The sequence below is a fragment of the Trichechus manatus genome, unplaced genomic scaffold (assembly GCF_000243295.1).
Source record: "Trichechus manatus latirostris isolate Lorelei unplaced genomic scaffold, TriManLat1.0 scaffold00071, whole genome shotgun sequence".
In the NCBI taxonomy this organism is placed as follows: domain Eukaryota; kingdom Metazoa; phylum Chordata; class Mammalia; order Sirenia; family Trichechidae; genus Trichechus; species Trichechus manatus.
In genome coordinates this window covers 2,784,207-2,811,106 of record NW_004444007.1, presented here as the reverse complement: position 1 = coordinate 2,811,106, position 26,900 = coordinate 2,784,207, and the positions used below count along the sequence as shown (strand labels likewise).

General features: G+C 34.4%; 1 protein-coding gene across 2 annotated transcripts in view; it reads right to left on the bottom strand.

The window, feature by feature from the left end:
• The window catches only part of LOC111821221 (B-cell scaffold protein with ankyrin repeats-like), a 101,340-nt gene that overhangs the window by 57,605 nt on the left and 16,835 nt on the right, over nucleotides 1-26,900 (bottom strand). For both annotated transcript variants that reach the window (XM_023734732.1, XM_023734733.1), the window contains exon 2: nucleotides 917-1,315. In XM_023734732.1, the coding sequence (XP_023590500.1) occupies nucleotides 917-1,315 (399 nt within the window). The remainder of the gene's footprint in view (nucleotides 1-916; nucleotides 1,316-26,900) is intronic.

Sequence of the window (26,900 nt, the reverse complement as noted above, 5' to 3'; positions counted from 1 at the left end):
GAATACCCAAAACTAGCAGCTAGGAGGAGAAGACAGATTTACCACATTAAGGAATTACAGATATCTCCAGTGAGTGAGAGGGTCTCCAAAGAACCCAGAAATATGCTGTGAGAAGTGAGCCACCACTCAATATCTGGTATGACCAAAGGAAATAATAATCCCATCTCATCCCTGTAGGGGATGAAACCATAGCTGGGAGACTGGGTACTGAAGGTGAAATGCAAGTTGAGAAAACAAGGGGAACTGCTGACCACAGTCCTCTTCCACATCCAGGCTAAAGAAGAATACAGCTGGTAAAGGGAGAAGCTTTAACTTTACTAAGCTTCAGAGTTCGAACTATTACCCAGGACTCTAATTAATGAATGAAATTTTGTGTTCTGCTTTTTAACATAATGGTTACACAATAAAAAATAATTTTTTATTTAAAATTAATGAAAATAACACTTTCACACCATAGTAACAGATATTATGCAGTTATCAGCACAACAGAAGTTCTATAATTTTAACACAAACCTTCAAACCTTGACTTGCCGCTGACTGGTAACAATACTAGGGTAGATACTATTAACTCAAGCCTCACCAGTTAAATAAGAAACCAGACTCAAGAATGAAACTGGCATATGGGATAGCATATGGGCTAGCATATTATACTTGTTCCATCATGGTCTCATACAAGCTGCCCTAAGGAATATATTTATAAACCAGTTTTATAACAACTGATAAACTTTGAATCGAATATAGCTAAAAATTAAGAATCTTGCATTTTGTGAAAGTGCATCATATTGCTAAATAAAATTGGCTTTCATTTTTTCTTCTTTTTATGCTAATATCAAAGTATTAATTATTGGTTAAAAAAACAAAAAGCAACAAACAAAAGATAAAAACTAATAAGCAAAATAAGATTTGGCAACACTACCTCTGAACAGGACGCTCTTGATTACAGAGATGTAGTCTTCTGGCTCCTGATCAGTTGAGATCTCAAATATGCCTCTAGAGATATTCAGTAATTTATAGAGCTGATCTGAACTCTCTACTCCACACAGCAGAGTAACCACACTTTCTGGTGAATGCAGTACCTTTTCCAGAAACTGACATTTCTCTGGATTTAAGTCTTCAAGCAGGCTATCTGATAATATTAAAAGTTTACATCTGTAAGAGTTCAAACTCAGCAATTCCAAATGCAGAAGAGAGATATTCTCCAAGCGATATAACAAGATTGCTTCCCTTTTCACTATATGTAAAAAAACTTCCCTCAAGTATAGAGCCCATTCTTCAGCAGCTTCTTCATATATCATTAGGATGTCTTTTGTATTTTCTGTAAGAAGAGAAAAATAATGCATTAATTTTCTTATATTTCAAATGCTAACAGTAGGTTATATTTCTTAAAATGTTTAATATACTCTTTAGGGAATATATTAATTTCCTTATATCAGAGAACAATAATATAATTCATACTGTCCCATCATAATCATACAGGATTAAAATAATCCTTAGGGCGTAACCGAGTTCACAGTTCTGCAAGTCTACTCCGTACTCAATGGAAAAATAAGAGTCGAGGATGCTCAATAATCAAGCCATAAGTGAGAAGCCTTGTGATAGGTGCAAAGAATACTGGGATCAGGGCTGCTAACCAAAAGGTCAGCAGTTCAAATCTACCAGCCACTCTGTGGAAATCCTATGGGGCAGTTCTACTCTGTCCTATAGGGTCGCTATGAGTTGGAATCAACTGGACGGCAATGGGTTTGCTTTTTTTTTTTGCTTCTCATGACAGGTGGAAAGAATACTGGGATCAGCGGTGGCTGGACATACAAGCATGGCTCTGGAAGTAACTTCAAATTTCACCTAAATTGTGATATTAAGCTTCTTGTTTATTCTTCTGCTAAATGAAGGCTAAATATTAAAAGGTTAAAAATAAATAGTTCCTAGCATATAGGATTATTTTGAAAAGAAATGAAAGTACATGAAAGGACTTTAAAATCTTTACAGGTAAAGACAAGGAAATAAAGCCAGATTGCAGAATGTCTATCCCCGGATACTTAGCAAAATAAACAAAAATAACTTTTTAAAAAAGGAAAAGAAAAAAATCAATAGCAGAAACCAAATGGTTTGAGAGCCAAAATATTACCATTATCAAAGTAACAAATAAATTGGAAAAAGCAATAGCTAGATTAGACATAGATAATATTTTAATTTCCAGCCTAAAAAGTAAAGGTTGATATCTTCATAGTAAATACAAATAAAAATAGAAAGATTAAAGCAATTGGTGAGAATATGATCCATAAGATTGACAAAAAGAACCTACAATTTAAAAGACAGATTAAAAAATTTTAAAATATAATTTTAAAAATCCTTGAAATAAAGGAAGAAAAAGGAACCAGTAACATGGATCAACTGGACACAATTATGTTCCAATAAAAATTGTTAGAGAAACCATACGTTGATTAATTACCCTTGGCTTAATGATAACTATAAAACTTCTTTCATACATCCAGGAAGGAAAAGCAAGTCACCTACACGGAGAAGAATATTTGGCGGGTCTTAGATTTCTTCAGAGCAATCTCAAGGCCAGATTACAATAAAGACATATGAGAAAGTTCTTTCAAAAATAATTTTAGTGCAGAATATTTCACAGCAATGAAAAAATTAAACTACTCCTACATGCAACAACACAGGGAGCAAAATGAATAAATAAATAAATAAAAGGCACAAAAGAGTGTATACTGTATGATTGTGTTTATGTGAAGTTCAGAAATAGACAAAAATAAAACAAACAAAAACTGCTCCATTTTGATACAGCTGAGAAGAGTGGCTGTATTTGGCAGGAGGATTATTCACAGGGGGCAGGAAGGAACCTGCTAGTGTTCTGGAAATGATCTAGGTGGTGGTTACATAAATCACAAATATATATATAAATTCATAGATCTTTATGTCTGTCTCAGTCATCTAGCACTGCTCCAACAGAAATACCGCAAGTGGATGCCTTTAACAAAGAGAAGTTTATTCTCTCATAGTCCAGTAGGCTATAACTCCAAATTCAGGGCGTCAGCTCCAAGAGAAGCGTCTGGGAGAAGGTCCTGGTGATGGATCAGTCTTCCTTTGGTCTGGGAGCATCTCAGCACGGAAACGCTCTGCTCCTGGCACTGCTTTCTTGGTGGTGTGAGGTTCCCATGTGTCTCTGCTCGCTTCTCTCTTTTATATCTCAAAAGAGATTGCATTAAGACACTGATCTTGACAATCTCATCAGTATAACCTCATCACAGTGATAGAATTTACAACACGCCAGGAGATCACATATAATCTCATCATAGTGGTAGAGTTTACAACAAATAAGGAAATCACATCAGATAACACAATCATAAAATACTAGGAATCATGACCTAGCCAAGTTGCTACACACATTTTTTGGGGGACACAATTCAATCCATGACAATGTCTTAGATTGTATGTGTAAGTTATACCTCAATAAAAAAGTAAATTGAAGGAAAAGTATCAAAAGAACATTCCAGATGACAGTTGTCCAAGACGCCTAGAAACCAGTAAGGACTGACAACAGGTAAATGGAGCTTTTTCAGAAAAAAAGCCACAGGAAATACAGCAATTGTAAGATTATCAAATATGTTTGAAATTTTGAGAAAAATGCTAGTAATAGAGGTTTAACCGTTCTGATAGGTCATTTTGGAAAAGAAAAAAAAAAACTTAAAGATAAGTACTTTACAGCCTTTTGAAAGTAAAATAAAAAATACAGTAAATATTAAAACCAGAAAAACCAAGCAAACACAAATTGTAAGGTAAAGAAAACAGAATCATTATATACTATTTGGATCAATAGTGAAAATGTATATATATATAGAGAGAGAGAGAAAATAATAAAGTATAGATTTATTAATAATTTAAAAGTTGAAATTTAAACATACTGGTGAAAAAGGAGTCAGGTGTACTAAGATACCTAAATCCTTATCTAACATATTATATGAAACCAATAGGTAATAGCTAAAATCCGGAAATCCAGAAATGAAAATATAAACATGTTTTTTAGAAGTATGGAATAAAACAAAAAAATTTTGAAGGATTTAAAACTCATTCTAATGGGGAGTGGAATGGTGTTCGGGGAGGAGGAGAGCAGACAACTGCTGGTTTTCATTATAGATGTTTTATTATTGTTCTATATGAAAGTATAACTATAATAAAAATTTAAATAATGAAGAAGCAAACAAATAGAAGAGCAAAAGTAAAATAAAATGAAATGTAAAAAAAAAAATCTCTGGGAAAAAGCACAGTTGGTGAGTTGAATACATGCATCTATAGGACAAAGATGACTAAATACTGAGGGGACTATGATTGCACTACAGAATACAAATGTTAAAAACCTTGATGAATATACACAGCAAAACGTACACCAATTCAACTGTTTCTAAATATACAATTCAGTAACATTGATTACATTCTTTGAATTGTGCAAACATTCTCCCACTTCTTTTCTGAGTTGTTCCTCCCCCATTAAAATAAACTCACTGCCCCCTAAGGTTCCTATCTAATCTTTCGAGTTACTGTTGTTACTTCAGTCCAGTATAAATAGTTCTTAAAAGAGTGTAATGCTCAAGGCAGACATTTTTTACTAGTTTAGCTAAACTATTGTTTGGTTTTAAGAAGACTTCGGGGATATTTTTGATTTAAATTTTAAAGATTATCTCAGGGCAATAGTTTCAGGGGTTCGTCCAGCCTCCATGGCTCCAGAAAGCCTGGAGTACATGAGAATTTGAAATTCTGTTCTATGTTTTCCCTCTTTTGATAAGGATTCTTCTACAGAATCTTTGATCAAAATATTTGGTAATGGTAGCTGGGCATCATCCAGTTCTCCTGGTCACAGGGCAAAGGAGGCAGTCATTCATGAAGATAATTTGCCACACGTTCCATTTCCTCCTCATATTCCTGATTCTTCCTCTTCTTCTGTTGCTCCAGGCAAACAGAGAGCAATTGTCATGCCTTGGGTGGCCACTTAAAAGCTTTTAAGAACCCAGGCATTAAGTAAGGAACTAACAGGTAGAAGAGGAGCACTAACCACGTTACAGGCATACCTCCGAAATATTGTGGGTTTGGTTCCAGACCACCAGTAAATACTGCAATAAAGCAAGTCACACAAATTTTTTGGTTTCCCAGTGCATATAAAAGTTATGTTAAGTGTTATATTATAGCCTATTAAGTGTCCAATAGCATTATGTGTAAAAAATAATGTAATACCTTAATTAAAAAATGCTTTCTTATTAAAAAATGCTAACCATCAACCAAGCCTTCAGTGAGTAGTAATATTTTGTTTGGTGGAGGGTCCTGCCTCCATGTTGATGGCTGCTGATTGATCAGGGTGGTGGTTGATGAAGGTTGGGGTGGCTGTGGCCATTTCTTAAAATAAAAGAACAGTGACGTTTGTCACATCGATTGACTTTTCCTTTCACCAAAAATTTCTCTACAGCATGCAATGCCATTTGATAGCACTTTACCCACAGTAGAATTTCTTTCAAAATTGGAGTCAATCCTCTCAAACCCTGCCTCTGTTTTATCAACTAAGTTTATGTAATATTCTATATCTTTGTTGTTATTTCAACAGTGTTCACAGCATCTTCACAAAGAATAGATTCCATCTCAAGAAACCACTTTCTTTGCTCATCCATAAGGAGCAACTCTTCATCCGTTACATTTCATTATGAGACTGCAGCAATTCAGTCACATCTTCAGGCTTCACTTTTAATTTCAGTTCAATTGCTATTTCCACCACATCTGCAGTTACTTCCTCCACTGAAGCACTGAACCCCTCAAAGTCATCCATGAGGGCTGGAATCAACTTCTTCCAAATCCTGTTAATGCTGATATTTTGACCTCCTCCCATGAATCATGACTGGATTAATGGCATGAATTACTAATGGCATCTAGAATGGAGAATCCTTTCCAGAAGGCTTTCAGTTTACTTTGCCCAGATCCATCAGAGGAATCACTATCTATGACAGCCATAGCATTACAAAATGTATTTCTTAAATAATAAGTCTCGGAAGTCGAAATTACCCAGTGCATTGTCAATGAGAGCAATATTTTGAAAAGAATCTTTTTTTCTGAGTAGATCTCAACAGTGTGCTTAAAATATTCAGTAAACCATATTGTAAACAGATGTGCTGTCATCCAGGCTTTGTTGTTCCATTTATAGAGCATAGGCAGAGAAGATTCAGCATAATTCTTAAGGGCCCTTGGATTTTCAGAATGACAAATGAGCATTGGCTTCAACTTAAAGTCACCAGCTGCATTAGTCCCTAACAATAGAGTCAGCCTGTCCTTTGAAGGCAGGCATTGACTTCTTGTCTTTAGCTATGAAAGTTCTAGGCGGTATCTTCTTCCAATATAAGGCTGTTTCGTCTACGTGGAAACGCTGTTGTTTAGTGTAGTCACCTTCATCAATTATCTTAGCTAGATCTTCTGCATAACTTGCTGCAGCTTCTACATCAGCACTTGCTGCTTCACCTTGCACTTTTATGTTATAGAGATGGCTTCTTTCCTTAAGCCTCACGAACCAATCTCTGCTAGCTTCAGACTTTTCTTCTGCAGCTTCCTTACCTCTCTCAGCCTTGATAGAATTGAAGAGAATTAGGGCCTTGCTCTGCATTAGGCTTTAGCTTAAGGCAATGTTGTGGCTGGTTTGATCTAACCAGATCACTAAAATTTTCTCCATATCAGCAATAAGGTGGTTTCCCTTTCTTATCATTTGTGTGTTCACTGGAGTAGTATGTTTAATTTCCTTGAGAACTTTTTCTTTGCATTCACAACTTGGCTAACTATTTGGCACTGGAGAGGCCTGGCTTTCGGCCTATCTCAGCTTTTGACATGCCTTTCTCACTAAGCTTACTCATTTCTAGCTTTTGATTTAAAATGAGAGACATACACCTCTTCCTTTTACTTGAACATTTAGAGGAAATTGTAGGGTTATTAACTGGTCTGATTTCAATATTGTCATGTCTCAGGATACAGGGAGGCCTGAGGAGAGGGAGAGACAGGGAAATGACCGATTGGTGGAGCAGTCGGAACACACACAACATTTATCAATTAAGTTTGCCACCTTATATGGGTGCGGTACATGGCGCCTCAAAACAACTACAATAGTAACATCAAAGATCACTGATCACAGATCACCATAACAGCTATAATAAAAAAGTTTGAAATGTTGCAAGAATTACCAAAATGTGACACAGAGACACGAAGTGAGCACATGCTGTTAGAAAAATGGCGCTGATAGACTTGCTCAACACAGGATTGCCGCAAACCTTCAATTTGTAAAAAATGCAGTATCTGTGAAGTGCAATAAAGCGAAGAGCAATAAAATGAGGTATGCCTGTATTAGGCCAATTAACTGGGATGTCCCGTGAAACCATGACGCTAAACCTACAAACTAAGGAACCAGATCCCAAGAGGTTTTTTTGATTGTACATAAGCAGTCTCAGCAGCTACTCTTTTTTTTTTTTTTTTTTGGTCATTGTTGGAAATATATACATCACACTTTTGTGAATTCAACTTTTTACATGTGTGTAACTTATTGACATCAATTACAGTAATCTGTCATGCAATCCTACCCTTAATTGATGTGATTTTTCCATCACTGTTAACCTCCTTTTTCCCCCTCCTTTCCACCCCTGGTAATCATTAATAAACTTTGGTCTCTGTACATTTGTTTTCCTTGTCTTTTTTATATAAGTGAAGTCATACAATATTTGTGCTTTTGTAATGACTTATTTTACTCAGCAAAATGTCTTCAAGCTCCATCCTTATTGTAACATATATTCAGACTTCGTTTCTTCTACTGGCTGAGTAATATTCAATGTATGCATTACTATATTTTATTTTATCCATTCATCTGTTGACAAGCATTTGTGTTGTTTTCACCTTTTGGCTATTATAAATAGTGCTGCAACGAACACTGGTGTACAAGTCTCTGCTGTCAAGTCTTTTGGGTATATACTTCTGAGCAGAATTGCTGAGTTATACAGTAGTTCTATTTTTCAGTTGTTTGAGGAAACGCCACACTGTTTTCCATAATAGCTGTACCATTTTGCAGTCCCACCAGCAATGGATAAAGGTTCCAATTTCCCCACATCCTCACCAACATTTGTTATTTTAATTTTTTTAAATCTTAGCCATGATAGTGAGAGTGAAATGGTATCTCATTGTGGTTTTGATTTGTGTCTCTCTGACGGCTAATGATGTTGAGCATCTTTTCATGTGTTTGGTGGCCATTTGAATGTCCTCTTTGGTGAAATGTCTATTCAAGTCCTTTGCCCATTTTATGATTGGGTTGTCTTTCTGTTGTTAAGTTGTCAAAGTTTTATATATATTTTGGTTATTAGATTCTTATCGAATATATGATTTCCAAAGATATTCTCCCAGTTGGTAATTTGTCTTTTCGCTTTTTTTTGGTAAAGTTTTTTGATGAAAAAAGTTTTTAATTTTTATGGGCCCTATCTATTTACTTTCTCTTTTGCTTTTTGCATTTTTGTTATTATATTAGATAATCCATTGTTACCAGATAGGTCTAACTACATTGCCTTTGCATTTTCTTTTAGGAATTGTATGGTTTTAGTTTGCACGTTTAGGTCCTTAATCCATGTCCAATTTGTGTGTGTGTGTGTCTGTGTGTGTGTGTGTGTGTATGGGGTGAGGCATAGATTATGTTTCATTTTTCTGCATGTGGAAATCAAGTTCTCCCAATATCATTTATTGAGAGACTCTTCTTTCCCCATCAAATGGACTTAACACCCTTGTCAAAAATCAGTTAACCGTAGATGTGCAGGTTTATTTCTGGACTCTCTATTCTATTCCCTGGGTTTATGTGTGTATTGTTATACCAGTACCAGGCTGTTTTTATTACTGTAACTGTATAATATGTTTTAACATCACAAAGTGTGGGTGCTCCTACTTTGTTCTTCTCTTTCAACATTGCTTTAAGTATTCGGGGCCTCTTGCCATTCCACATGAAGTTGAGGACTATTTTTTCCATTTCGGTAAAGGAGGCTGTTGGAATTTTGATTGAGATTGCATTGAATCTATAGATTACTTTGGGTAGTACTGACATCTTAACAATATTAAGTCTTCCAATCCAAGAACACTGAGCATCTTTTGATTTATTTAAGTCTTCTTTAATCTCTTCTAGTAGTATTAATACTTTCATTGTATAAGTCATTCACATCCCTGGTTAGATTTATTCCTAGGTATTTTATTTTCTTACATGCTATTGTAAACGGAATTGTTTCCCTAATTTGCATTTCAAATTTCTCAATGCTGGTGTATAGAAACCCAACTGCTTTTTGTTTGTTGACCTTGTATCCCACAACTTTGTTAAATTCCTCTATTAGCTCTAGAAGTTTTCTTATGGAATCTTTAGGATTCTCTCTATATAAGATCATACATACAATCTGCAAATAGAGATCATTTTACTTCTTCTTTTCCAATCTGGATACCTTTTTTTTTTTTTTTTTCCTTGTCTTATTGCTCTGGCTAGGACTTCTAATAAAATATTGCACTAAAGTGGTGAGAGTGGGCACTTTTGTCATGCTCCTGATTTCAACAACAAACTTAAAAAAATTTTTTTTCAGAAAATTAAAAAAAAAATTTAATCATTTTATCTCTTGGATTCTCTGGGTCAAGAACTTCAGTAAGACTTGGCCAATAACTTTTCTACTCCTTGTGACACCGACTGAGGTCACTGACTGGTAGTCAGCTGTTAGATGAGCTCATCTGGAAGGTCTTAGGCAATTTCATTAGAATATCTTGTGCATTAGTAGGGATGGCTGGGAGGTAAGGCTCATCTACCAGTGTCAACTAAAGTGCCTATCTGTGTCTTCTCCAGCATAGAGGTCTCAAGGGCTTCTGTCATACAGGCTGGATTCCCCCAGAAGGATAAACTCAAGAAAGCCAAATAGAGATGAATCATGTTTTTTATCCTAGCCTCAGAAATCACACAGTGTCATTTCTGCCACATTCTATTGGTTACAAGTGAGTCATAGAGCTAGCTCAGATTTAAGTCAGAGAAATTAGGCGCTACCTTTTGATGAGGTAAGGTCACATTGTAAAACAACATGTGAGATGAGAGATATTTTTGTGGCCTTTTGGAAAATACAATTTCCCTCATACGGTTTCCCCGGCAACTGACCAGGATTTATGACATGGCATTATTAAAAATATATTTAAAAAAATATTCATAGTATATGTGTTCAGAATAAAAAACTAACATTATAGGAAGTTATGGATTGAATTGTGTCCTCCAAAAATATATGCTGAAGTCTTAATCTTTGTATCTGTAATTATGACCCTGTTTGGAAATAGGTGTTTTCTTTTGTTATGTTAATGTTTCATTATGTTTATACCAGTGTAAGCTGGATCCTAAACCTAATCACTTCTGAGTTATAAAAAAGACCAGGATGACACAGAGACACACACATAGGGAAAGACAAACAGCATGTGAGGATTGCCAACAAGCCAAGAGACCAGGATCACCAGCAGACACCAGAAACTAAGAGAGGCTCACAGAAGGAATCAACATGGTTAAGACCCTGACTTTAAGACTTCAGAACCATGAAAAAATAAATTTGTCTTTAAAGCCAGAAAACAAACAAACCAAAAAACTTGATGAAATAAAATTATAGAACTGAAAAATCATATGGTTGGGAAGGAGAGAGTATAAAGTACTAACCTCAACATTCATAGAATTTTGTCCTTCAATATTACCTAAAGTTGAAACTTGAATTTAAAAAATGACTCCATTCTTTGTATTTTTTGTGTCATCATTTTTTCCTAATCAATCATAAATTATTTAGAAAATGCTCAGGCTGAAGAATTTTTATCGAATATTAGTACATCCTTCAATTTTATTTGATTTTAAATTAGATAATTTTATTTAAAAATACCATTTAGAGTATAATCTCAGTTTTCAATTACCATTTAGAGTATAATCTCATTTTCAATTAAACAATCACTTGCTGCCCATCTACTCCAAATAATTCCATCAATTATTATCACCAGTTGTTTATGAAAGGTAGGATTTTGAGAGATATGTGGCTTTCTTTTTCTTATTCTTGCATATGGCTTACATATCTGTAGTAAACCTGTATTATTTTATAAAACAATAAAGTTATCATCCCTAAAACAGTTAGGCATTATCATGAGCACAAAGAAGAAAACATCAAAACTCTTGCAATCCACAATTACTTTTCTCCTGTGGATATACAGAATGTGTTTTCTACACTGCTAATGTGACAATTTTTTAATAAAATAATAAACTTTGTTATTAATAAAATCAATAATGACTTTGAGAGCTTTTGTATTTTCAGTGTATTACTGAGTTTATGAATCTCTGTGTTTTCTCATGATATAAATAATATTCTTGAGGACAGATGGTTTATCTTTCAACTCATTGATTCCTTCATGATGCCTGGCAGAATTTCTTGGACGGATATTCAAGAAATATTTCTTAATGCACTCATTCCTCACTTACCAACGTGGTTAGGTTCCAAACACCAGGTCATTATGCAAAAATCCGCATTATGCAAAAATGGAGAATGACCACATCAGATCACAAAATGGAGGATGACTACATCACTACACAACTGCCAAATTACATCATTACAAAACTGCCAAACCACTCAGAATCATGGCCTGGCCAAGTTGACACATAACTTTAAGCATCACAGCCAGTGTCAACTCTGGCCTTGCACCTTGGTGTTCGTTACTTCCAGATGGACATCGTTAATGAGCAAAATAGTCAGATAGTTGATTTTTTACTATTGTCGTAAATGTGAAATGTTGAATAACAAAGATAGCTGATAAGTGAGGCGTAGGAGTATATTTATACATGCAGAAAGAGAAAAAACATCTGCCAGAAACGTGAGAATAATTCACAAATTGTGTATGAATCATAGTATAGTTATGTTAATTCTCTATGTAGTGTCTCACTTAGCCTGGATGTGAAGTAAAAACTTTCTGAACAAATACAAACGTGGTGCCACAATTCAGTACTTTTATGTTTAAGAAGCAGCAGATGAAAGATTTTATTTATATTATGTTAAGCCAAAGTAAGCTGTTAATAGTTATAAAATACTCGGAGTAAAAATAAATAATAATTAAAATGATAAAGTGCTTAAACTAAACTAGATTTCTAAGTGTTTTACACATGTTATCTCATTTAGTTCTCAAAATCACACTATTCAGTAGATATTAATGTTATTTCTATTTCATAGACAGGAAAACTGAATTGGTAGTGGAGTCCGAATTCCAAAGCAGGCGGTCTGACTCTACACTCTATTCTTTTAACCTCTTAGGGCATGGGACACAATAACATTATTTAAACGATGAAAATAGATTATTTGCAGTGATGCAGGCTAGATTAGTCAATATTAAGCAGTCTATGAGGTAATCTCCCATACACAAAGTATGTAAAGGTTTACTGGGGACCATTTTCCTATTAAGGAAAAAGAGAAAATGGTACATAACATGTATTCCAAGAGTACAGTTATCTATAAAGAGCTTACAGAACTTATTTCTTGACTGTAAAATTAAAATTTAAAAATTATACAATAAGCTATGAGAATACATTAAAGAACAGAATGAATACTCTCATGTTACATACTTGGGTATTATACTAGACAGATAACTGTATGAAATCACTTCTAGAGACAATCATGGCCTGCCTTCCAAAACTTCTCAAGAACGTTAGATAAATCCTCTTTCTTAACACTCCGTGGCCATTTTTTCTTAATGTTGAAAATTAAGCCTTATTTTTAAGTTTGTATTAGAGTTATAGTTAGTCACTATAACCTCTGTAAGACAATTTTCAAAAACCCGAAGATTAACATTAAATGTCACCCATTCTTGTCTATAGATGAAATCATTTTAGTCTTTTAAAATTGTTCAATTTTCCCAGTTATTACTTACTGAGATGTTTCAGGTGCCGAGCATGTTGCTAAGCACTTAACATGCATTACCTCATTTAATCCCCACAAAACTACATGGAGTTGGTCCTGCTGTTAGTCTTATTTTACTGATGATCACAATGAGCCTCAGAGAGGTTAGTTAAGTAACTTTCTAAGGCCACAAAGATAGTAACTGATCTTTATGCTGCAATCCATTCTTTTCATATGAAACCATGTTTAGTAGAAATACAAAAGTTAATAAAAGTCTTTTTATTAGCCATGGTTGTCTTTTCCCTTATTCTGGAAAACAGAAGCTTGTCCTTGAACAATATCTAGGCTTTAGATTTTCTGTGAATTCTCTATAGGAGCTCAGTGACCTTGCACTGTACACCATGTTTTATACACTTGAACTCAATCAAGCCTAAATCAAGAACACTCACGTTATTCTCCACATTTAAGGAGGGTTATTGTCATTAAGATTGGCCAACTTTTATAGATTGAAATGATAGAACAGTAAATGATGAACCTGAATACAGAAATAAAAAATTTTCATTCCTGGGAAGTTTCATAATTATTAAGTGAAATTACTATTGAGGATGCAATTAAGGTCTTCAAATAAATTATTTAAAATGTAAATCTCCAGTCTAGCAACATAAAGTAAATGACAGCATTATATAATGGTTTTGTAAGAACAAAATAGAGCCATGTTAATTTTTATAAATTTACCATAGTGTTCTTTCAGATTCAAAAATAGTGTGTTAATTATTTATCTTTTACAAAATAGTACAACAAATGATTACACTTGAAGGAAATTTGTATCTGTAACTTATATCAATAATTGCTTTTCCACAGAAAACAGATTATACTACATTTTATCAAAAGAATGAGACTAATCATAGATCCAAATAGTTCCTATAACATATGCACAGCATCAAATGGCAGATTTTCTTCTTTTTGAAGAAGATCCCATCTCTTCCCCATGTTTTGATTGTGCATAATGGAGAAAGATTGCATGATGCATCTTTGCAATATTACATTTCTCTACTGGTAACCAAAGTGCAGAAGAAAAGAAAGAAGAAAATTACGAAGAAATGAGCTATAGCCATAATGGATTCAGTAGTAATAACATGAACATTAATCTTGATACAATCACAAAAACACCATCTATCATTTATTCGGATTACAGAGTAAGTGTACCTGAATTGGTCTTATACTCTAACTTTGTACTTTTATTTCTAGTATAACAGAGGAATAAAACTGAAGATTTTCTAAAAGTGTTAAGATAGTGAAACCACGCTATAACATATTTCACCTCCAGGAAAGATAGTGGCATTTATTCATAGTGCAAACAGTACCAAGTGTTTCCTGTAAACTTCCTATATGCCTGTGTAGTGGATGCTGCTGATGCACATCCCGTATCTCTCTGGCCCACCAGCTACAGCCAGGTGGTCAGTTACTAAGCACACTGACCACTTCTGACTTCTGTTTTGCTGCCTGAAGACTTCCTCTGGTGCCAAGGGAGCTTCCTCAGCATTTGCAATAGCACCAAGAGCTCAGAAGCACTGGGGATTTAGCGCACCAATGGGTGGGGAGGTCACCATCAACCAATGAGGGATGGAAGTGAATGTGTAAATAACTCAGCTTTCTCATCCTCCAATGGGACAATTCTGAGGTTTGTTCTACACAGTAATCAGTGTCCCAAAACAAACAAAAAAAACATTGTGTCAAGTTGATTCTGACTCATAGAGACCCCATGTGTGTCAGAATAGAACTAAACTAAACTTCATAGGGTTTTCAATAGCTGTATTCTTATGGAAGTAGATCGCCAGGCCTTTCTTCCATAGTGCTGTTGGGTGAATTCAAACCACCAACCTTTGGGTTACTAGTTGAGCTTAAAATATTTGTGCCACCCAGGGAAACCACTGAATTATAATCATCCACAGCATTATTCTGCTTATTCATACACATTTTTCTTGCTTTTCTCTCTTTCTTGTCTCACCATCCTCAGTCTCACACTAGGGTTTCCTCAGCTCATCTTCTAAATAAACTACCTGCACCCATGTCCATTCCTCTGTGTCTTCTTCAGAGGGAATCTGTATATATACATATGGTATTTAACTTAATTCTTCCTTTTAAATATAAGGTACCAACACATGTTATAGACTATGCTTTTCATCTATGGTGAAGAACAGCCCGTAAAAATTATTGTATTCATTCATGAAAAGTTCTGTGATGGCTGTCCTCTGTAACCTGGAAATGATGATCTGAATCGGACACTTGAATTTAACTTCTTGATATCAATGAAAAATAATAGAGTCTGAATTGATAGAGATTGAACAGCAGCATTTAATCATTAGAGACAATGTGAGTAATCAATGTATATTTCACTGCAGTGATCTGGGGTGGTACCTAATTGACTTTGAAGTTCCTAGGAATAAAATCCATCTATAGCCTATGAAGGTTCTATTTCACCTTTATAAATAAAACAATTGTAGGTTTTAGGACAGAAACTGATTTGAGTTGCCATAGTAACAATTCACAATCTCCTATCTAGTTCACAGACTCATAACCCTCTGACTGAGGGGAGGCCACATCCATTTGAGAAAGAATTCTTCTATGCTGCTAAACATGTATACCGGCAGTCCCTGGGTTATGAATGAGATCCATTCCTGAATGTGTCTTTAAGAATTTGTATGTAAGTTGGAACAGGTGCATATGGTTCTTATTTAGCCTTACTTTAGTGCAAGAAAAGGCTCTAAGCCTTTTCAATGATTTAAAAGCTGCATGTGCAGCAAGTGAAGGTGACTGTGATGAAAAATTTGTTGTGAGTAGGGATTGGTTCAATCGTTACAAAGTTAGAGCAAATTTTCATAACATTAAAGTGCAAGTACAAGTTGACCATAAGTCAGACATTCATAACCCGGGGACTGCCTATACCATGAATTTTCCTCCAAGCCTTTCCCAGAGTAACTTGCAGCCATATATACTGGGGAAAAAGGAATACCCATATCTTCCAGTAGTTATTAGTTACTGGTCTAAACTTATACAAATTCTGAAGATTCAAAATACCACCATGGCACACTGCAAAGAGTGGGAACGTATGGAAATCAGGTGAAATAATAAATGGTATCATGCCGTGAGTTTATCTATAAGTGTGCCTAAGGAGATAGCCTCTGGGCACTTTTTAAGACAGGAATGTATAGTGGCAATGCATATACATAGCAAATGATAGAATTCTTACAGAGAACGAGGGACATAATGGTAGGAAGGAATAGATATAAAGTCTCTGTAACTATCCAACCTCACCACCCCCACCACCATCAAAACAGTAAACTAAAATGAGTACTACAATCCTAGGAGAATTGCAAAGATAAGTGGCACCAAAAAAAACTTGAGAGATGTAATGGTAGTTACTTCTTCACATCTCTGTTTAACATACCATTTTGTCAGTGCAAAAAATCATAAGGTCTTGGAAAATAAATGCTCATTTTCATAAACACAATCAGATGTTGACATCACCTGCTATTCTATACATGATATCTTTACTGGAGCAAGTCAACCAGCCTAGAGAAACTCTGTACAGATATTGACCTAGTAAACACTCTCTTTTACCAACAAAGATAAATAGAAGAAGTCTGCATTCACCTGGCAAGGACAGCAATAACCTATCACTGACCTACCTCAGAGTTGTGGATGGCCCTGAAAGAGAATGGTGAAAAGAAATTCTCCCAGTTGACAGAACTTTGAGTAGTATCTCAAGTTGCCCATTTTGTTTTGTTAAAAAAAGATGGCCTGACTTATGGGCCAAACTGAGAAAAAGAAGAAAAGAGAGTGGAAAAGGATTTTCTCATTTCAGAAATATACAAACTAGGTTAATAAATTTTTAAAAAGTAGCTGGGAAATATGAGCCTATAAATTACGTTCTTCCAAGTAATGACTTTCTTCTGTTCTTTGTGCTTATATAAAAGCAAGTTAGATTTGAACTCATGTCTTCCAGTCTTTCTTTGTGAGTATTTGGACATTCATAACGGCCTATGGCCACAACATATGCTTGCTGAAAATTTGCTAAAGTAACAATTGAATCTGCAATGGGATTAAGGTTTTATAGGTTTTTATATGGTTGTAAGAAAAATAATCTTGGAAATATCTTGTTCTGTGGAAAAGCACTTTCCACAAACATAAAATTAATTTCAAAGAAAAACATATAATTACACAAATGTTAAAGCAGTGAAGGTAGAGATTTTGAAGACATAGAACAGAGATATTATCCTTGATTAATCATGCCACTGAACCAAAATTACGTGACTACATGAGTTTATCAGACACGTAAAACTCTACATTAAATTTCACTTTATGTAGATTGTACCTCAATGTTCTTTTCTATTAAAAAAAATACACTGAAAATTAATTAAGACAACTGTACCTCAATGTTCTTTTCAATAAAAAAAAAAAAACGATAGACTGACAATTAATTAAGACAAATTATAAAAACTGAGGTGGGGGGGAATCTGTCTACAGTCCTAGTAGCAACTCCTTAACAAAGTAATTAAAGGATTTAAAGTATATTTTAAACTCTGTTGATTTTTGAATACCCACACTATCTAACCCTAAAAATTTGTAAGTCAGAATTTGATACAAATCTATCATGTCAGTTATTTACTAATAAGTTCAGTACATCTTTGATCTGAAAGCTGAATCTTCTTTAAATGACATAGTAGATACTAATGTCATTTAAAAATGAAAAAAAAATTTCCTGAAGAAATCACAACTGACATATTTTCATCAATAGTAAACATAGGCTCGAGTATTCACACCTCAAAATGAGGACATGGTTGAAGATCTCAGGCAGCATTCTTACCAATTTATTCTGATTACATAGATTCTGTTTACTCTGCTAATTTTTATAGCTCTGATTTTACCAATATGGAATATAGAGAATAACTTAGGAACCAGAATTCAGAATAAGCTTGTAACTAGTATCCCAATTCATACTCATGTTTTGGTTAAACTGCTATAGCATGTAAGAGCATATATTCTTGATTGCTCCTGGCCTCTGGTCCAAGGTCTTCTGTGGCTAGGTGAGTAAATCTGCCTAATTCTGAGATTTCACGTTACAAACTCCATCTTCTCACAGATATAAGCCACATTAGCCAATATCAATTTTATCACTAATAAAAGCAATCTTTGATTTCCCCTCTGCCTATACTTTTGTCTTATTTCTCAATTGATTAACAATTCAAGCACGAAAGAAGGATATTTATTGCTCCATTCCTACCACCATCCCCAAAACAACTAACTCCCTGAGTTTTCTTTTTGCTGAAAAGTGGCTTAAGGCATGATTATAAGTGCACCACATTTCCAAGTAACATACACTGATATTCCATTCAGTAGCATAATATACCAAGGGCAGTCACATGAATATTATAGTGTGTTTTTATACTATTTGTAGCCCTACCATTTTAATAAAAGTATTTTAACTCAAAAACAAAAATTTAAACTCGAGAAGACACAAGCTAGAAAGTTTGACAGACTTGCCCAAGGTCACACCACTAGTCAGCCACAGAGCTGGGCTTAAATTCACATCATCTAATGTCAACTATGATTCAGGTATCAAACCACACTGCAGACAGTATTATTGAGAAAATGAATTAAAATTCCCATCCTTTCCTCAGGGTTCCCAACGGACAAGAGCATATGATCAGCTGATCAGATTGAAAAGAGATTAACTTCAGTTCCACCAGCAAATCTAATTTTGCTGTCCTAGTTCTGAGCAAGAGAAACTATGTTGGCACTCTGTTGTTCCTCTGCTCCCTTTTTCTACCTCTTCTTTCCAAAGCAAAAAATGGTGGCACTGGTGGAAAAAAGGCAAGTATAGCTAATCATGGCTTGCGAGCAACGACCAAAATAGTTCAAATTTTTACTTCCTGAATTCCTTTCCATGGACTTTAGCATAACTCTGCAAATGAATGCTTTTTAACCTTTATTATAGAAGTATACAAATCAAGGACATGATAAATACACTCCATGTCTTCAAACTTCAGTGGGATTTTGCAACTTAGTTTATATTGGCAAACCTCTGATTATCACTTAGCCACTAATGTTTTTCAGAAGTTTTGTTATATGCACAATTACATATGATATCACATCATAAGGACATAACTGAATAAGAATACACCTTTAGTCAAATCCTCTCCAGGAAACTTATCTCAAAATTCACATCCTACTGTGGAGATTATAAAATACATAGAAATGACAAGAAACTAAAAAATATGCACGCCCTGAGTCAAAGAATAGCATGACTTTCTACTCATTTGTTGCCCGCAAGGTGAATGACCTCCCCCTCCTGATGCTGCTTCCTCGGTAGCCATTCGTGACCAGCACACAAACAGTAGACCTAGCAAAGTGTGTCTCCTATCCCTCCCAGAAGCTCCCTGAGGACTCCTGGGGCCTCTACTTACAGTAAAACATGACTTCTGGGAAAAGATCACAAGACAGTGAGTGAGAAACACTGCAGGCCTCTAGAAAACTCCTCAATTCTGTTACAGCACTTGATAGTAACTACATTGCCCCACTGTGACTCCGTTTTTCTCCTATGGGTATCTGAACCAGCTGTGGGAGCTTGATAGAAACGCACAAACATGGAATCCACCTCAGATCTACTGAATCAGAATTTCCTGGGATTGGGGCCTACCCAAGAAAGAATCAGCATGTAACTAAGCACCCAGGTAATTCTTAAACCCACTCAAATTTGAGGATCACTGTAGTGTTGACTTTTTAAAACTGTTATTATTTCCAGTATCATATTTGATGAATAAAGGCACAATTTTTCTCTCTCAAGTTTTGCTGATGTTAAAAAAAGAAAGAAAATATTTTAGTCCTCTGTCTGAGAAAAAAGAGAGAAAAAGATCCAGATGGCTTATAACGTTATTAAGGAACTGAATGCATGTGATTGATTCAATTCACTAAAATCATTAACTTGCTCAAAATCTTCCTTATTTCACCAAAGTGATTTTGTTTGTCATATGAAGACCAGATCTCCTTTCCTGACAAAAGACACAAAATAATTAAGAAATAATAATTAAACTTTATTCTGAAGTGAAATTGTGTTTATGATATTATCTAGAACTATATAGTTATATGAGTTGTGATTTATTTTATTTTATAATACAATATATGGTTAAGTAAATGCAATTTTAAGACTACTCCATTTCATACAAACTTTTATAAAGATCACTTTTTCCATTTTTAATTCTCATGCTCAAGGTGCCATATCAGGAAAATGAACAGCCCAGAACTCAGGCACTGCATTACAAAACCTGGTCACAAAAGCCAAAGTTAAAAAAAATGAATGTTCTATTATTTTACCCATGGCTGATATTTTGTATTTTCTGAACTGAAATAATGAAGCATTGGAAATTCCTGATGGGGCTGTTTTCATTAATATTTGACATTCAAAGTGTATAATATAATAAGATCTACGCATAATTTTTATAAAAATGTGAATTCCCAGAAAAAGAAATATGATTTTAGAATATAAAGAACCAGAAAAAAAATTACAATTGTTTATATTTTTTCTCCTATTAAAATGTATAAGGATAGTGTCCATCAAAAACTGAAACTCTATACCATATGAAAGTTTTAAGATAGACTATGTCAAAACAATATAAAAATAAATGTTTCAAATATATTCTTAAAAATATTACATCCTTTTTACACATTAAATCTCATTGCTTATATACACTTTAACACGGTGTACAGAAATAGCTATAACTGTTGAATTTTCCCCTAGATGTAATTTTTTCCTTCAGTTTGTAGAAATAAGATACTAACAGTATTTTAATATTTTACCACTTCAACTTGAGGATATTCCTATATCTTAATGAAGCTTTACAGTTGTGATCAAAGTTGAAAATCAGATACTTATATAAAGACGTATGATACTTAATAATTCCACAGTCGTATTTAACAAAATAATCACCCTTACCCTGTTATGACCCTGATCCTCATGACTCCGTTTTATAGTCTTCATTCATCACTTTGATTATACTATCAAGTCTTTTGAAAGTCAACAGAAAAATTTACCATAATCATCCATAAGTATCATAATGTCAGTAAAACACCTTGATATAAATTCCCTAATCATTTATGCATTTGTTCATATGTTTTGTTAACACCTATTTAATGGTTATTCTAAAAAACAATTGTTCAAACTTTAAAAATACAATGATAAGTAAAGTATAATTCCTGTTTTTAAAGGAAATAATAATTAATAAAAGGAAATGGATTTGTACAAATTACTTCACTACAAAGTAGTTTGCTTTAAATATCTCATTAAGACCTGTGGTTGAGGAATCATCTAGCCTTATCTATCTTAGAGTTAGCATGAAACTATCATCTTGGAAATAAAGTATCCATAAATCTTTAAGTATTGAATAATTTACAAATCAAAAATATAAATTTTACAAAATATTTCTCTTTGAAATAAAAAAATCTGAAAATCTATCATAAACTATATTGAAACTTATGGAACCATATATACAATATGAGCCCTTTTATGTGCACACACATACAAACTCAGATAATTTAAGACAAATACCATCAATACTTATTTGTGGGTACATAACTGTGCCATATTATACCTTTACTCTCATACTATACCCTATTTTTAAAATGCTCTACAATGCACACAACTTACTTTTTAAGCAGGAGAATTTTTTTTTTTTTTTTTTTTAATTACCTCATATGGTACCAGGAATGGCAAGCCAGCCTGCCTCTAATTGAATTTCCATCACTAGGAGAAAATGGTCTCAAAACCATTACTTACTAAGGTCTAAAAATGATCTCTGCTCTCAGATATTAAAACAAACTGGGACCATAAAATGTATTACTGACCTTTTAAAAGTAATGGAATAATATTGACACATCTAAATCAGTTGTCTCTCTCATACTGTATTTGTCCTTTGAGGGGCTGAGATGGAGTAAGGTTTTAACTAATCGAAGCAGACAGACAGCAACTAGTACTAAGCCTAGTAAAAGCTAAGTCAAACATATCAGGAATAGTCCTGACCCCATCATTTAAAGGCTCTTCAACCTTGGTTAAGCGACTTCTACTCTGAGCTTCAGATTCCTTACCTGAATAAATGGAGATACTGATCCCCAATTCCTAGAGATAAAACATGAAGAAGCCTGTATGCCTGGTTTAGGGTTTAGCACCCAGCAGTCACTGATACTCATTTAACATGGGTAATGATGATGATGAAGATTATAATAAAAGCTACCAAAATATACTGAGTGCTTTATTTGTGCCAAACTCTGTTCTGGTATTTTCCAAGCATTAACTTATTTTAACCTCGTAACAAGCCTGTGGAAAAGTGCTCTTCTTAGCTCATTTTGCAGTTGTTGTAAATAAGACACTGAGAAAGTAAGTATCTTGCCCGAGTTCACATATTTGCTTGTATTGGTAAGAATTGTAATGGCAGGAATATCCAGCAGCATTAGCAATAAGGATTATTAAACTGGTAAAACCACTGAATGTGAACAAATAATACTGGGACTTTCTTTTTTGTTTGGCTATTAAAACAACAGTTAATTCCAGAAAGATGTTCCAATAATGCACTAGTATGTATCTTGCCAAAGATTAGCTAAGAGGAACATAGATATATGATATTTTATAAGAAGCCTATTTCTTCAAGGTTACATTTAGTGTTTGAACTAAACTGGTGGTTCATGAATGCCTGATGGTAGTAGGGTCCTATCTGTGGTGTTCAAGGTACTCTTAGCCCTGCTGACTCTACGTGCATTTAGAAATCAGTATTCTCCATTGCTGTTGAAACAATTTACCACAAACTTTTCGTTTAACACAACACAAATTTATTGTCTTACAGTTCTGAAGGTCAGAAGTCTGAAGTGGGTCTCACCGGAGTAATATCAAGATGTCAGCGGGGGTATGTTCCTTCCTGAGGCTCTAGGAGAAAATCTGTTTGTCTTTTCTAGCTTCTAGTGGTTGCCCCCTTTTCTTGGCTCATAATCCCATTCCTCCATTTTCAAGCCAGCAACATGGAGCTGAGTCCTTCTCATGCTGCCATGTTTCTCTCTTTTCTTTCTCTCTCTTCCTCTTATAAGGCCATGTGATGACATTGGGTCCACCTGGAAAATTCAGGATACTCTCCCTATCTCAAGGTCAATTAACTAACAATCTTAATTCCATCTGCAACCTAATTCTTCTTTAACATATAATCTCACATAGTCACAAGATTCCAGGAATCAGATGTAGACATCTTTGGGGGCCATAATTCTGTCTCTCACAGCATCTGAATACTGTTTCAGCTCTAGTTCATTTTCTCCCTTTTCTAAAATCTTCTGAAATAAAACAAATATTTTTGCAAGAATACATTCTGATTTAGTTTCTCCTGACAGTATTTGTAGGATAACCTTGATCAAACAACTTCAGTGATCATTGTTTATCCTTCTCATTGACTCAAAGCAAAGCACATTAGAAGAATTTTCTAAGAGTCAGTTAGTGGGGGTTTGATCATTCCTTTAAGGATGTAAAACATTAGGCTAATGCAAATTATTAACCCTGTATTCTGAAAAGACTCTTTATATCTGGCATTTTACAATATATTTCAATCACAATTGCATTATAGCTTTGATGATTTTAAATGACCTAATGGTTCCCATCATTAAAGACACTATTTTTCTCAGATTAAATTGTGGGTATTTCACTTCCTGTTTTTTCATTCACCTCCAACAACACTGAAAGTAGCAAAACTTTCTAAATTTTGACAATTATCAGTTGAAAACTTTGCTTGTGTATTACATTCCTCATAAAGAATGTTTCTATACTGATCTCTTAAGGTATCAATATCATATTTTATATTGTAGGTTTTTCTATTAAAATAACTGTTATTTTAGCTATTACAAAAAAATGGAAATTTCCACATGGGAAGAACACTGTTCTGATATGTGTGTGTATATGTAAATATATGAATGACATGATTCAATATCAGTGTGGCATACAGTGTTTAAGGGGTCAGCCTTTGGAGTTGTCTGTCTAGGATTTGAAATTCAGCTCTATCATTAACTATAGGGCCTCAAGCAAAAAATTAACCTCTCTGAGCCTGGATTCCCCACTTGTAACATACAGATAACATCAACTATGAAATCAATTGTTCTGAGGAATGACTGTGATGAAATATGTAGAACATTTATCATAGGCCTGACTTTAAGCAAGCATTAAATAAAACTATTTCAACCCTCTAGAAAGTGAAATCTGTTTACGGGGGACAGCAGATCTCTGGAGACACACTGACAGGGCAATATATGGCAAGGAATCATAGAGTAAGAAAGTTATTTCCTCAGAATACTTCTTCAATCCCGATGACTTGAAGAAGACAATGTCTCACTTTAGCACTCTTGTGACTTTATGAACTCCAACACTAACTAAAAGAGAATGAGCTTTATGCCCAGTTCCTGTCCTTAGCTATAGGCTTTTCAACACTACTTCGTTTTCAATCTGTTTATCTGTATGGTCACTTTCTACTTATGTCAAATGATAATGGTTTTTCACATACAGTAGTGATACAAAAGTGTTCCTTAAAATATATGTAAGCTAAGAAAAAAAGTCAGTCTAAAGAAATATTTTTCTCAAACAAAAAAACAGGTAGTATGGCCAAAAGTTGGTGAAGGTCTTATGAGAATGACTGAATTTGCAAAGCACTGTCCCAGGGGACTGTACCCATGACTGCATTCTGAAAAGAGTAGTAACTTTCTGGAAGAGCAGTCACGCATTTAAAGTCTTAAAGAAAACACTCTTAGCTATTGTTCATGCCAGTTAATCAGTCCTCATGACTGAATTCTTTAAACCTTGGTGGGCTTAGGGTCTTGAACCATCTGATGTTGAGTTAGGGTGAAAGTAAAAAGAAATAGAGTCTTTCAGCTTGTCCCATTGCTGCTTCACCCAAACACAGTCCCTAAGGGCTGGGAGCCCCCTTTTTGTGTCTCTTAACCCTAGCACAGGAAATGACAAACAAATGTTTGAGGAATGAGTGAATTAGGGATAATTACTGCTGCATAAGGTTATAGAAAGGAGTTCCTGGGTGGCACAAAAGGTTAAGCACTTGGCTACTAGCTGCAAGTTTGTCAGTTTGAACCCACCAAGAGATGAATCAGAAGAAAGGTCTGGCAATCTGTTTCCAAAAAGTCACAGCCATGAAAACCCTCTGGAGCACAGTTCTACTCTGACACACATGGGGTCATCATGAGTCAGAGTCAACTTGATGGCAATTGTTCTTTCTTTTTTTTTTAAGGTTATAGAGGCTTTAGTCCATTCTTTCTCAAAGAAGATCATCAATCACAAACGCCTAAAGTTATTTTCATTTCTGCAGTCTTTTTAAGAAATATTAATTGAATTACTATTACAAGCAACATAGTCTCATGAAAAAGAAAAGAGATCACCAATATAAATAATGCCTCCTGAGCATCAGAGAGGTTGCACAGTTTGCAAAAGATTAAGGTTGATTAGTGACAGAGCCAGGACTTGATCCCGTGCTTATTTGATTTCAAGTCCAGTTATGAAAAAGTATTTCCTATGGTACTAAAGACTATTCATAGCCTCTTTATAGATCAATTAATAACACTCTTGCATAGAGGTTGATCGGTTCTATTCTTAAATAAATCCTTGTGGATTTTCGTTTTTTGTTCTGTTTTGTTTCAAAATATTATATAATAGATTTATACGTGGAGAGAGCAAAATTGAAATATTTATGAATGACACTTCACCAAATATACATACAAATGTAACTTTAAAATGCATATGCAAATATTAAATACTTTCAAGCAATAGACAGAAGCTAGATATAAAGTGCAAAACCAAACATTAAATATTATAAAGCTATAAAGCTGAACAAAGGAAATTATTAAAAGTAAACACAGGAAAAAAAAATTAGAAGTGCATATGCCACAGATTTTTCCTTCTTTCAAGTATTGCATATTTTCAATTACGTGCATCTATTATCTTAGGAAAAAAAACTGAAACTAAATGTATTCCTCTTACAGTGAACATACCAAAACAACCAAACCCGTTGCCACCGAGTTGATTCCCACTCATAGCGATCTTAGAGGGTATTAAATTCCATTTGTTTTTAGACCCTGATCCTATTTTTTTTCTCCATTGGCCCCAGAAAATAATTTAGTTAGCTCAGTATTCTAAGTTATATTAAAAGGTTATAGAAATATTAGTAAAAGATAGTTAAACTTACTTGTTATCAGATTAAAAGTAATTTAATATTGGGAAATGCCATAATATTACTTTTGTGTGTGTGCAAAGCTCCATAGATTTTTGAGGTTTTTCATAATCAAATAAAGCCCTTCTGCAAACCAAACAAATTGAAAAAGATTGCCAAAACCACACTGGAAACCCAAGGATAAATACAAGAACTCAGAAGATTCATAAATGTGACATTCAGAATGCCCCAGAAATAGGGCATTCAGAAATGGCTACAATTTATTTTTTTCATAAGCTTATTTAGCTTCTCTAATGTCATTCTTCGTACTGGCTGATCAGCAAGCATCTCTTAATGCGCTTAGCTCTGCTGAATGGATGGCAGAGGTTACCCCTTCCTTTAAAGAAGATCCAATCTATTTGAGCAGTAAAAGTCATTCTCACATTAACGTTGTTTTCTACATGGTCTGTTAACTTAGTCAATCTCTAACACATAAAATTCATTAGCTAAACTACTTGCATTCATATCAGTTACTGTTATTTTGGGCAGACAAATATTTCAACAATAATTCATTTGGTGACTCTCAACAGCCCATATGTTAAGCTTAAAACATGTATTTCATTGACAAATATTTCTAATATGAAACAATCTACTTACTGCCATTGTAGTTAAATTACTCTTAATTTTGGATTGTTTCTATGAATGAAATCCCAATATTTAAGTGATGTGATGCCACATACAT